Source organism: Mastigoproctus giganteus, chromosome 4 (genome assembly GCF_048544385.1).
Source record: "Mastigoproctus giganteus isolate SK-2022 chromosome 4, ASM4854438v1, whole genome shotgun sequence".
In the NCBI taxonomy this organism is placed as follows: domain Eukaryota; kingdom Metazoa; phylum Arthropoda; class Arachnida; order Uropygi; family Thelyphonidae; genus Mastigoproctus; species Mastigoproctus giganteus.
In genome coordinates this window covers 163311083-163325019 of record NC_143578.1, presented here as the reverse complement: position 1 = coordinate 163325019, position 13937 = coordinate 163311083, and the positions used below count along the sequence as shown (strand labels likewise).

General features: G+C 40.4%; 1 protein-coding gene across 2 annotated transcripts in view; it reads left to right on the top strand.

Annotated features, from left to right (window-relative positions):
* The window catches only part of LOC150087157 (uncharacterized), an 86683-nt gene extending 72961 nt beyond the window's left edge, over positions 1 to 13722 (top strand). The window contains exons 1-2 of one of the 2 annotated variants that reach the window (XM_090372992.1): positions 5772 to 5834; positions 11864 to 13722. In XM_090372992.1, the coding sequence (XP_090229118.1) occupies positions 11864 to 13576 (1713 nt within the window). In that variant the 5' untranslated portion in view covers positions 5772 to 5834 and the 3' untranslated portion in view covers positions 13577 to 13722. Of the gene's footprint in view, positions 1 to 5771; positions 5835 to 11863 lie in introns of those variants that run through there. The other variant, XM_090372990.1, reaches the window with a different exon arrangement.
* The last annotated feature ends 215 nt before the right edge of the window (positions 13723 to 13937 follow it).

Sequence of the window (13937 nt, the reverse complement as noted above, 5' to 3'; positions counted from 1 at the left end):
TGTGTTTATTAGATTCGATTGCATAAGAAATTATGTCTCACATTCTGGCTTTTCACCCTCTTCTGTCAAAAGTCGCCATCTGCTCTTTTCGTTCCTGAGACAATTCAGCATACGCGGACTGCCCGTTGGCGTTGGAGAGAGGGGTGACTGACGTCATCTAATTGCTCTGAGCACTAAATGACGGTGTATCGTTTCATCAACAACAACCCCTAGGGCGGTGCAGCTGCGGAATCGAGATTTAAACGGAATTCATTCCGTCAGATTAGTTGGATAGGCCGTGGAAAAAGTATAAGGCACTATAAGGAATAAATGCTTCTTAAAAGCAGGTGAAAGGGATAAAAAATGATAGCATTTTTTAACACTTTAACAATATTCTGTCATTACATAAGATGTGCTTTAGGATATTGGGGGAGAAGCCTATGACCCAGTTTTCAGTTGGTTCTTGGATCCTGTGCTGAATTTAAATGTTATCTTTTTCTGATTTCATCCAGGGAAAATCCAAACTCCTGCATGTTTTTGTAGAAGATGTCTTCCAGTATTTCCTCTTTCATGTACTCCTTTGGCACGTCATAGATTAGTATAGTAGGATTCGAAAGTTTTGGTTTCTCGTGGATTAATCCTACTAAGTTAAAAGTTGTCGTATTAGTAATCTTGCTCAAATCCTCTCCATTGATGGCCTCAACCTGGACTCCTTTATTTCTGACTGTTCTGATGCTCTTTATTTTCTTTGTGTTCAGTTCGCAAGGTTTCTTCCACTTTTTTCCTGACTTCCTGGCTAGATTTAAGCTGTGATTTTTCTGTGGGACTAAAGATTACAATGTGCTGTGGTTATTTTTGTGAGCCTGGGGGATTTGAGGAATGCCCTGGGCCTGATCCTTAGTAAGCTTATTTGGTACTCCAACAGTGGAGTGCTTCTTTACAGTGTCTGCATATGTCATGGGTCCTTGCACCCATTCTGCCATAAGGTTGTCAAAATGATCAGCCCTGATTTGCAGTTCTGCTGTCTTCAACAAAAGACTCAACGTTGCATTGTCCACCAACATCAACTGGATGCACTTCCTTAGATGTTATGTGTTTCTTAACTAACAGCATAACCACTCCATCCTTCCTGTCCTGTCTATACATATTGTACAATGTGTACAATATGTACACATTGTACTCCCCAAATTCCAGTTCTGCTTATGTCTGTGTGACACCATGTCTCTGCTGTCCCAACAATATCTGTCTTTGATGTCTTGACTAGCACTTCAAGCTCATCGAATTTATTAACTATACTCCTGGCATTGGTGTACATGCAAGTATATATGCACCTGTTTCTACTCTTAGTTACCCTAACAGAGCCCATGTATTTACTTGTTCCACTATGACTCCCAGCAGTCCTGGAAATTCCCATTTCCTTGCTTTCCAGGCTGCTGCTTAATTGCATTTCAATAGAGGTAGTGCAAGAATCACTTTTACCTCTGTCAGTGGCTACTGTTAATCTATTAGTCTGTGTATCCCATACTAGCAGTTTTCCGACCCAAATAACTCTACCTCGATAACACCAGCAAATATTCTTGCAAATGTCTTAAACACCTCAATCAAATCTCCAAGTAGGTGCCTAGTTTCCCTATGCTCTGATTTGCAGAACTGAAGTTTTTCTTGATTAGAGTACCCCTTTTTTTTGATCAGACAAGATTGCCACTATTAAGTGGAAATCTCGTCTGACTTATCTAATTGGCTAATATATCATGTAATAACAAAGGAAATGGATGCAGAAAGTAATTTGACATCACACACTGTACGTACTTAGATTTCAGAAAAGCTGTTGATACTGTTCTATATGAAACAGTGCTGTACCAATTAGAACAGTGTGGCATTAGGGGCACGCTACTGTTATGGAGGTTATCAGTGGGCATTGCCCTTCTTAGACTAATGTTATTATTGGAGTCCCCCAGGGTTCATTCTGTGATTGCTATTTAAATCCATTCCCGTCTAGCATAGTGGTGCATTACTTCTTTAACCAGCAATTCTATTTTTCCTAGAACAGACGTCATGCTTACATTTGCCCATCTCCAGTCCAAAACAACATCACCTAAATCCAAGGATGATCTCATAATTATGTTTAAACGCTTGATTATCTCTTTTGCTGCTTATTTTAATGTAACTGAACAGATGCCCCAGGTGAGTTACTTTTAGTTTCAACAATTAGGACAAGTTACTGCTATAGATAAGTTGAGTGGAAGAAGACAGATTGGTTATCAATGGATGCTGCTCTTGGATTAATGTTTTTAACAGAATCCCCACGAGTCAGTGTTGACCCATTTTGGTTTTCTGCATGTATTAATATGTGTATTGCTGAAGGCTTATCAGGCTTAATGTCTAAGTTTACAGATGATAAAAAGGTTGGCAGGATGTCAGCTCATCTGTCTAATTTTTCTAGATCTTGTTGCAGTAGCATACTCTGATTACTAAATGCTTGGTAGCTTCAACACAATTACTTCCCTGGATGTTTCCTATTTAGAATTTGCAGTTGGTAACATTATTAGGTGGTCCCTGCAAAGAATTTAAGTACTTGAAAAGAATGATTTTGTAATTATCGAAACGTAGTACTGCAATTCTAATATATTTTAACATGTTTTACAGAACTTTGGCTAGAATTTATATTTTAATCGTGAGGTATGAAAGCTTCCATTCAATATTTTTATTTTTTATATTTTAATATACACTAAAAGGTCAGAATTCATGGAGTTCCTGGGCAACGCGACGCTGTCAACCCTCTCGCTAGTAGACGAACTCACCTCTTGGCAAGGTACACTGCATCACTGCCTTCACGTAGACAGTAATTCGACGTCAGTATGGACACACGTAGGCGCCTCCGTAGCCAGGTGGGAAGGAGCAGCAGTGCGTAGCACACGCTTCTTGATTAGACCGGGGTTCGAGCCCGTCACCACTAAATACGGAGGATGCGGAAAGGTCAGGGAATGACCACCGCATATCCCGGAGCAATATAGCCTTAGTTACTAATGCTCCTAAAAAAAAAAAAAAAACCGAAAAAAAACGATGGACACACGTTGTGAGTTAACCGACTATGAAAGAGGGATGATAGTGGGTGCCCGACGCATGGGTTACTACGCGGAGGTGTTACAGAAATTGCACCATCCCCGTTCTCTCTTTCATTGTTTCAGCCAAGCGAAGAGCGACAGTGGCACAAATCACTGCCGACTTCAACAAGGGAGGTGCCAGAATCGTCTCCACCAGACCATCAGGCGATCATTAGCTGCAATAGGTTATGAGAGCCGCCGACCCATCAGAGTCCCATTGCTAACACTACGACACGACTCTACGCCTCAACTGGGCTAAAGAACATCGGCACTGAACCTTGGATGACGGGAGACCGGTCTCCTGGTCCGATGAGTCCCATTTCCGGTTATTTAGAGCGGACCAGAGGGTGTGTATCTGGCGGAAACCCCAAGAAGCTATGCAACCGTCATCTCAGCAAGGACTTGTTCAGGAAGTTGGACGATCGGTAATGGTCTAGGGCGTGTTCAACTGGCACACGTTGGAACCTCTAGTACGTCTATACGCATCTCTGAATGGTCCAGGTTACGTACGTGTCTATCCTTGTGGACCATCTGGTCCCATCATGGTCATCGTGCCCTCACAGGGCAATGGACTCTTTCAGCAGGACAATGCGCCTCACCACAGAGCCGTGGTGACTAGAACATGGTTCGAAGATCATTCCGCAGATTTTACCACCATGCAATGGCCTACCCATACTCGGCCGTGAATCCTGTGGAGCATCTTCGGATGCTGTTGAAAGGTTCGTTCGAGATTTGGATCCTCAACCCAGGAATGCGACAGAATTGCGGACAGCGGTGCAGCAAGCATGGATGGAAATACTTGTAGAACGTGAACTAGTGGATTTAATGCCTCACCGTGTGACTGCACTTATCCGGGTGAAAATGGTCATGCCCGTTACTAGGTAGGTAGGTATCCATGATTTCTGTCCACTCAGTGTATGCTTATATATATTTCCAATTTATTTTACAGAGCTCAAAACTGATAGTATTTATAATAATAAATTATTTAAGACAATGAAGTCGCAAGTAGTAGTAAAAAACTGAAATTAGAGAACAATAACATGGTTAAATTTGAAAATATAGACTCAAGAAAAAGTAAAAGTGATAAGGAAGATGACTCCGAGAAATTTTTGTCTTTACATTGCTTCACCACAACACGTTTCTTCTGACGTCATATATAAATTGCTAATGAATGTTTTCAAGCCTACAGTTATTATGATTTTACAAAGTATGCGAGTGAAATATTATAGTCCCGCTGTATAAGGCAATTGTAAGACCACATTTGGAATACTGTTGAAGTATGGAGACCTCATTTGAAAAAAAAAGACACTGAGCTCCTTGAAAGGGTCTAAAGACGAGAAACTCGCATGGTGAGATCCGCAAAAGGGCGATCATACGAGGAATGACTCCGTATATATGGGCTACAGAGCTTGTAGCTTGGCAACTAGGCACTGCAGAGGTGATCTGATTGAGGTTTATAAGGCTCTGAGAGGGGTTGGTAATATGAACGAAGGCAGAATTTTCACTGTTATAGAGAATCCTAGAACTTGGGCATAAATTCGAATTAGAGGGGAAGAGATTTGCACTAGATGGTAGGAAATTTTCCCTTAGCCAGGGGATCGTTGATTGGTGGAACAGGTTGCCTTCGCAGGTAGTTGAGATTGACAGTTTGAATAAACAAAGATCAACTGGATAGTTAACTACGTGAGGAGGGAAGGAAGTAACATGTATTTTCTTCTCTACTTTTTTTTTTTTTAGCCAGTACAACAAAAAGTCTGTTGCTTCTTTGCACTGGATGAGTATTACTATTACTGTTCTCTAGTTCCTACCATTATTCTGAACGGGCGAGATACTGCCACTGATATTCTGATTCAATCTTGATATTCTCAGTGACCAGGTTCATTCCATGGCACAAACATTATTTCCCACAAACGATGCCATGTTTTAAGACGATAATGCTCAAATCTTCGTTTGAGGATCATGAAACTGTGGCTAAGTTGATTAATATTCCTCTTAGGACAGTTTAAAATTTATTTCAGTAATTCCAAGTAGAATATAATCTGTTCTAAAAGCAAAGGGCTGCTCAACACCATATTAGTGCATACCTGTAACTGTTATTACAGGTGTTTTCATTATTTTGTTCACCCATTGTATCTTTTGGGGTTATCTCAAACACACAGTGCTTCAGAATAACTTTTGAATCATTCCTGCAGACTGCGACTGAAATTCTTTGGGTAGGAGGAAAGGTTGGTGCATGTTCTTCGCAACTTCATACCCCGGCTGTGGCAAATTATTGGTAAATATGGGAGACGCATTGAACGTGTTATGGCATGAAATCCCCGCACACTGCTAAATACAGTTCAAACGTTAATTTCTATTTCAAAACAATATTTTATACTCTTCACATGAATAAAATGGTATGATGAATCCCCCCTGTAGATTAAGTTTTTTTTTGTCTTTCCATGGCTTATTTATTTATTTTTCTGACTTATTTAAAACTGCCTAAAATTGTCCAAAAAATTCTAAGGTTGTATCATCTAGGAGGTTCATCACTAATGACGCAAATAGCAAACTACTGCTTTCATGATTCCTTGTAATATCCGGTGGTTAGAAGTAATTCCCTGTCTAGCTTAGTTCGTGACCTTTTATTTCCTTCCGGAAGCTGACGATAAAAAGATTGAGTCAGCAGGAAGATCACTCTCTTTCGCTGTCCACATGTAAAAAGCACTTAATGTTTCATAACTTTCACCAGTCATTTGTGAACGACTGACGGTAAGTGTTTGGGATTTCATTTGTTATTCTTTGCTTAATTAACGTAAATGCCTGCAATGTTAAAATTAGTCTACGATGTTAAAATACGTGGGCGAGTGAATGAAAATGAGATTTCTGGCGATAAATTAAAATTGCGCTTCACTTCTGTTGCAAATATGAATAGAAGTAGTGCGCAGAAACAGGGGAATGATGGCATTTATGGCGACAGAGTGTTTCAATATATCCGAGCACAGCTTGGATATACAGTATATGGTGTTTTAGTGAACAAGATGTCATTTGGTATGGTATTTGATATGTTGAGGGTCTAGCGGCTCCTGGGATTTCTCCCATTTCCGCGGTGTTCTGTGCATCCAGTGACAGTACCCTGTCAAGCCAGAGATTTAAAGTGTGTGGATCGTGTATAGTGTAGTCTGTTGTGCCCATTGTTCATCTGGCTTATTGGCCATCGGGCCCCTGATGGGACCCGACGTTGCTCATACCGCGTCACGTGGAGGCTAGACAGGTGTTACCAGTAAGGAATCAGTACTCTGGCAGGTCCTGCCACCTACTTTCCTCAGATTTCAGTGTCTAGGACCTAAAAAAAAATGTTTTAATCACTGTTGATGCTTTTGTTTGGTCATAGAGATTTGCTTTAAGAGCGAGAAGAGACTGTACGCTGGTTATTTTTGGCCGAAAAAGGTCGGGCAAGCAATTTTGAAGTAAAAATTTTTACATGTGGGGCTGTGCGCTGTGAAGGTAGACAGATTTGGGTGGGGAGAAGGAAGACTGGAGGGTAGAAAAAGAAAAAAAGGGACCGATAGATAAGGTGGCCCCTAAATGTTCAGTAGGCATGCCCATGCCACACCAGAGGGAAAGTGAGTTTGGCAGAGAGAGGAGGGGGCAGGGGTGTCTCCCCCCCGCCGGGAAAAGGAGATAAAGCGGGCCCGGAAAGGTGTCGGACCTGGGTTGCCAGTTGGCTAGTTGGCAGCAAGGCTGCAATCTAAATCGTTCACTTTGACTCTCCAGGTGGTGGACTTTGTCTCGGCATAGGCCAGGATGCGTCACCTGCACGTGACAGGCCAGCTACATCTAGGTCCCAGTGTTTGGTCGCATCCAGTAAGGACTCAGTTGTCTTTCAGTTGCTGTAGGTTGTCACCGCCTCTTTTGTTCAGGTCCTGTAGTCACTCAGCTGGTCGTCAATGGCCAGTTGTGTTCTTTGTGTCCATTCGGTGGTCCAAAGTCTGAAATTTGTTTCAGGCTAGTGGAAGTGCTCTTTGCCTCGCGAAGAGATTTTGAGCGAAAAGCGTGAAAGCCTTATAATTTTCTTCTTCCTGCAGCACTATTTCCTCCTGATTTCTAAGGATGGATTGTAGTTTGGTAAACAGGAGGCCACGGAGGTCTTCATAGATATTACATTCGTAGAGCAGGTGCTCCCAAGTTTCTTCTTGTCCGCATCTACAGTGCGCTATGTCCGAGATTCCAAAATCGTGTAGCTTCTTCCTGAAGGAGCCATGCCCTGTCAGCAGGTAAGTGGTATGAAGTTCAGGAGAGTGCCAGGTCGGGAAAATAGGGTAACACGTCCAATGTCTGTTATGAAGCTTCTAGTTATGCGGCCTTTAGTGGAGTCATTCCACCGATTCTGCCACACTGTTTTCATGTGGTCTGTAAGACGTCTTTTTTCCTGTGGTCTAGTCAGAGTTTGGTCCGTAGTGTATTATCCCAAATAACGCCGAAGGAAGGCTAATCACACATTTTATCCCAAATGTGTGATTACCTTTCCTTTGGCGTGTTGGTGCAGCAGCCCACGGCCGACAGTCTCCAAGATTCACCATAAGCCTCTTTTAACATTTCACAAGCTTCAGCTGATGTTTTCTTGAGACGGAAACAAAATTTGAGAGCAGCATACTGTTCCTCGCGTGTCATGTCCTTGGTTACATAAGCACTACTGAAGAGGCCAAAACTTGACCGATCGCCATATGTCACATCGTGGTACGAGTCGCTATGTGATGCAGCTTGGTTTGGTCTTAAATTACATGCTCAGGTGGAAACATTAAGCAATACGGTTGTTCATGAAAAATTATGATCTTTCTTTATTGAACAGCCCTTGTACATGAGAACAAAAAACCCATCCATTTACTCAGTTTTTTGTTTTAACAATAAACTTTTTGTTTTAGATACAATGTCAAGATTTGAAAGCAGCAGTGATAATAATTCACTACACTAAAAACATTCAAATTACAAACCGTTGATATATAAAATTTTAACACTGCACATGTATAAAATTTTAAATTGTATACTTGTATAAATTGTTAATGTACAAGTAATGAAACTATACATAAACCGATTTTCTCTTAACAAAACTTTAAAATTTTTACGAACGACAAATGTAAATATTAATTTGTAGACAGAATGTTAAGTAACAAGATTAGGATATGATTCGGATATATCAATCTACGAATAGAAAATTACAAAATTTAAATGCGAAAATTAAAACTTTTCGCCGAGTAAAACTGGTTGCATTTTTAAAAATAAGTTTCATAGAGTTACACAAAACTGTAAAATCTAAATTTCCAGCATTAGAAACCTTGAAGTGATTTAAAACCACATAAAACCAGTTCACAGCACTGGAAAACATTTAGAATAAAGAAATTAATTGTGTGTAGCGTTTTTATAATAATTAATTAAGATAGATTTAGAAAAGGATCCAAGTTTAAATCATTAATACTTTTGAGCATTCGTACTGTCTTTTTTTTTTCTTTTTTTACTTTTGCTCTCTTTTTTTCTTTCATATGTACAGGTTGTTAAAATTAAAGTATCCCTATGTAGAGGGCTCTGGAGCGAGTTCTAAGGCTCGTACTGAAGATTAATTTGGACATCAGGTACAATAAAAAATGCGCTCGCCATTTATTGGAAAAAAAAATAATTACAAAATTTGTCACTGTATAGCGCGTAACTATCTTAGTTACGATTATGCAAATAACTTACGTTATTTGCATAATCGTAAGTTATTGCCACAGCTCCGCTATTCAGCTCTACTGTAGTGTATAAAAGCAAAGCAGTCTCTTCAAAATCATACAGTAGATGTTTGCCTGCACTACAGCAGCAATGCCAACAACGTTGCAGGAAAAGGCGCTATTAGTGAAGCTGTACTCTATCAGGAAAAGGCGCTATTAGTGAAGCTGTACTCTATCAGGAAAAGGCGCTATTAGTGAAGCTGTACTATCAGGAAAAGGCGCTATTAGTGAAGCTGTACTCTATCAGGAAAAGGCGCTATTAGTGAATCTGTACTATCAGAACAGCAACGATGCAGCTGATGCTATCAGAGAATTCGGGCGTCAGAAGGCCCACGTGGACCTATCACTGTTTGTGCTGTCCGCAAAATGATCGCGAAATTTGAAGTGACAGGACATCTTGGTGTTCAACCAGGTAGAGGTCGAAAACGAGTGGACTCCTCTGGTGTTGAAGATGTGGCTATGGCTGTCGTGGATTTATCGAGTCAATCTCCATGTGGTAGCGCAAGTGGGCCAGCTGTTTCTCGTGAAGTGGACATGCCGTATTCCACTGTAAGGCTAGATATGCGTCAGGTGTTGTCGTACTATCCTTACAAGATGCACATGCTACAGCAGCTAAAGCATGGTGATGCAGATATTTGTTTCACATACGCACATCAGTTTCTGGAGCGAATGACAGTGGATATCACTTGGCCAAGGAACATCCTTTGGAGTGATGAAGCCCACTTCTGCTTAAATGGACAAGTGAATACGCACAACTGTCGCATTTGGGCAACAGAAAACCCTCGAGTTATCCAAGAGGTCCCGTTGCATTCTCAAAAAGTGACAGTGTGGTGTGGATTTACGGCCACATTCATGATTGGGCCATATTTTTTTTTGAACAGGTAACACAGACTGGAACCCGCACCTGTTCCGTCACTGGACAGCGATGTTATGAAACGTTGGCAAATTTCGCAATACCAGAGCTGCAACAACGTGGGTGCCTTCAGGATAGCATATTCATGCAAGATGGTGCGCCATCCCACATCCACCGTTGTGTCCAATGGTTGCTAAGGCAACACTTTACAGACAAACGGGTCATCAGCCGTTGTTTCCAGACATCTTGGCCACTCCAATCACCAGACTTCACCCCATGCGACTTCTGGTTGTGGGGTTTTTTGAAGAACCAGGTGTATCGGGAAGGATGTCACACTCTGGCACATCTGAATTACAGCATTAGACGTCATGTGCTGGCTATTCCAGTTGACATGTTACGTTCTGCTATAGAAAATGCTGTTCTTCGAATGGAAATTGAGGTTGACCATAATGGAGGACACATTGAACAATTGTAGCGCTGTTCGAGTGATTTGTATTGTCACAGCGCCATATAGTGACAAATTTTGTAACTAATTTTTTTTCCCAATAAATGGCGAACGCATTCTTTATTGTACCTGTTGTCCAAATTAATCTTCAGTACGAGCCTTAGAACATAGGGATACTTTAATTTTAACAACCCTGTATATATCGTGCACACAACGACGAACATAATATCCAGTGCTTCGGCTGTAATATACGATATACAGTATATAACCCCAGGGGCTCACATCTGGTGAGTATGGGCTTGGCAAACCCAGGGTCCTGAGCTGGATATCATTATTCTTCTCTTTCTTGGTGATTCCTTTCTACTTTCTCTCTCTCTCTCTCTCTCTCTCTCTCTCTCTCTCTCTCTCTCTCTCTCTGTTATCGTAACTCGGGAATTTTTTTTTTTTTTTGGCTGGTGCAGCATAAGCCTCAAGCTTCATTACACCATATGGCTAATAATAATATAAATAGCCTATGCTAGACGTATGAAAATAAATAATAATTGCCGGATTTTTATTGGCCCGATTTCAATGAAATTTGGGAAGGCTTCGTAACTCTTTCTAAAAGAGCAAAATGTAAAATTTCATGAAAATTCACCTATTAGGAGTCAAATTATTAGACGCGGACGGACAGACAGAATGGACGGACATGGTGAAGAGAACAGACGCTTTACGCACAAATGCTAAAGCGCCTAAAAAGAAACACATAGGAGCTGTTCCAACACCAGCTGACTAAAAGAAACATGTACAGATGTGCCTCATTACACTGTAATATTATTTATTTCCGAAGTTAAAGAAGGAACTGGGAGGAAAACGTATCCAGTCGTCAGGAGAAGTTGTAAAGACATCGGAGACGATTCTCAAATGCATGTCAAAAAATGGCTTCCACCATGTTTTTGAAGAATGGCAGAAACTTTGGAGTAAGCGCATTTCATCAAATGGGTCAAATGAGACTGCTTTGCAAAGAACCATCAAAATATGGATGATTAATAAAGGTACGTTTAAAAAAAAATAATTATGATCATTCTTTATTGAACAGCCCTCGTATTATTTATTTTTTGCGATTAGAAATATTCTTATAATAATATTAAGTAAGTTTACTACTCGTATAATGAATTTTGTACATCGGTCCAGCAGAACTGACCTATACTGTCCAGATATAAAAATTTCTACGTTCAGAGTGAAAGATCGATGAATTTGTGGTCAACATGAAATGCAAATGCCCACCTGCTCAGTAAGTTGTACTGATTCAGTGCGAGTCAGAGTTCAAAAGCGATTACATCACTAACATCCTCCTGTTTCACAACTTTCTCGTGAGCGAGATATACTACTCAGTAACTGCTGGAACATATAAGCATCCGCTGTCCCATTTCTGTCATTCTGCTTCCGTGTTTCGAGCATTTCCGGCGATCCGTTATGTAAAATAAATATTTAACGTAATTAAAACTTTACTCTCTCTATAACTAAACTGTTTAGCCCTGTGAGCAGTACAAAGTGTTAAAACTACCTTAAGGATAAATGGCAAATTAAAAATATTAAAATATTTTGGTTAGTTTCACACGAAGTGTTACCGAGCAAGTATTGACACTTCTTTAAATTTTCATTACTGAACAAGAAAACGCAGTGGATATTTAAAAATATTAAATAGCTTTGTCAGCAAGGAAAGAGAACTAATTTTGAAATTTCTTCTATTTTTCAGATGGCCCCGTCTGCTTTTATAGTTTTGCTGGGATTATTCGTCGCAGCTAACGGAAATCCTAAATGTTACGGAAAGGCCAAAGATACTATCAACGTCACTTCGTGTACGTGCACGCCTCGCAGCGAAGGGGGTCATGTGGTATCCTGTGACCTTTACTTAACACTTTCTGAGGTGGAAGAAGGCGATGAAATGAGGGAATATAATTTTCTGACATTATCATTAAACCTTAGTACAACTCAAGGTTCCGACTGCCTTGCAATTGAAAGCGCTGTGTTAACGAAGAAAGATTCTGATCTAGAGGTAGACGTGGGCAACATCACCATGCTACAGCTAAGCGATACGATGGAGTTGTTGTTTTCGATAGTGTCCAACGCGAGTGCCGAAATTGTGTTCAAAAAGAAACCGTTCATTGGTCATCTGGTCTCGGGCGATTCAACTGTGCATGTGCAAGTGTCTCCGGTATGTACAGTAGTTACTATCGGGAATCATTTTCCGGGGGTGGTTACCCCCAGCTATGTGAACGACACTGTCTCGCTTACCGAAGCTGCAGATAGCATCAGGACTTTTATGAAGGACGCTGTCGTTTCCGATCTCACCCTCAGCACAGCCAATACTATAAAAGAGCTACCCGGTAGACAAATGAATGAGCTATATGGTATTACTGTCGAGAAGATGAGGTTTACTCGCTGCTATATTGAAGGTCTCTTCAACTACAGTTTTCCATTCCTTCCATCCTTGAGATACTTAGAGGTGTCCGACTGCTTGTTAAGATATGTGGCATTGAATGCCTTCAGTGGTTCAGAAAATATGTTGGTTCTGAACTTTACTGGAAACCAAATGTCCTCTATTCCTGAAGCAATTTTCAAGTTACTGGCTTTAGAAGTGCTGGATTTAAGTCGTAATCAGCCTGAAGATTTAGAGTTTATTTTGTTATTGCCCAACGAAAATAAGGCTCAAGTTTCGAATATTCGTACTCTTTTGCTCTACGATACGCCCATTGGCGAAGTTCCTGATCACGCATTTAAAAAGTTTGCCAAATTGAAAACACTGGATTTAAGTAATTGTTCGATTGATAGAATTGGGGATTTAGCCTTCGATTCGTTAAATCATTTGGAAGTGTTAAATCTTTCTTGGAACTTCTTTTCTTTTTTAGATATCAAGAAACTCAATGGACTTCGTAGTCTGAAGGTTCTAAATCTTAACCACAACTCCATTTTATTTGTAGAGTGTTGCCTTTCCTCTTTTGGATCCTCGAATTTAGATACCCTCCTCCTGGCACACAATCTCATATATCGGATTCCGGTGGACATGTTTGACAACGTAACTGCCAGCCAATTGGACTTAGAAGGAAATCACATCCAGAAGTGGGATCCATTAGCATTTGCTAAAATGTCCACTTTAAGAACTCTCAACTTAGCCAACAACGAGATTCGTTCGCTACGTGATGTAATTACTAATCCTCTCGCACCGAACGTACGAGTCAACATATTGTCGAATCCATTCGACTGTTCATGCTCAAATCTTGGAGGACTAGCAAATATACTTAGTAGAGGAGAAACTCTGGAGTTAGATGGAAACCTTACGTGCTATTCTCCTCCCCCCATGGATGGTTACGTTATTTCTGAGCAACTAATTAGAAGATGCAACAACGGAGTTTTAATCCGAGCTTCAACTCTACTTTTAATGATCAGTGTTTTGTTTTCTCTGTTATGAATTCCATAACTTTGTTGTGTTTCGTTATCAAGCTCTTGTGCCATACCAATAACTGCTATCATTGAACTTGTGGGTAAGAGTGCAGCACTTGATGGACTGTTATGCTGGTGCGCAGCTTGCAGGGAAACATTGAATAGCCTATTAGATAAGAACCTTTATTTGAAATTTTAATAAAATGAAGAGAAATAGAGTAGATGTAATTAATTCATATTAATAAATACGCTTATATACAACAAAGAAAATGTGCATAGGCCCCAAGATACCGTGAAATGGAAACTGGCCCATCTATGAAAGACTAAGTATATTCGACTGTTGTCGCTAAAATTATATTAGCGACAACAGCTGATTTTCCACATTCAGG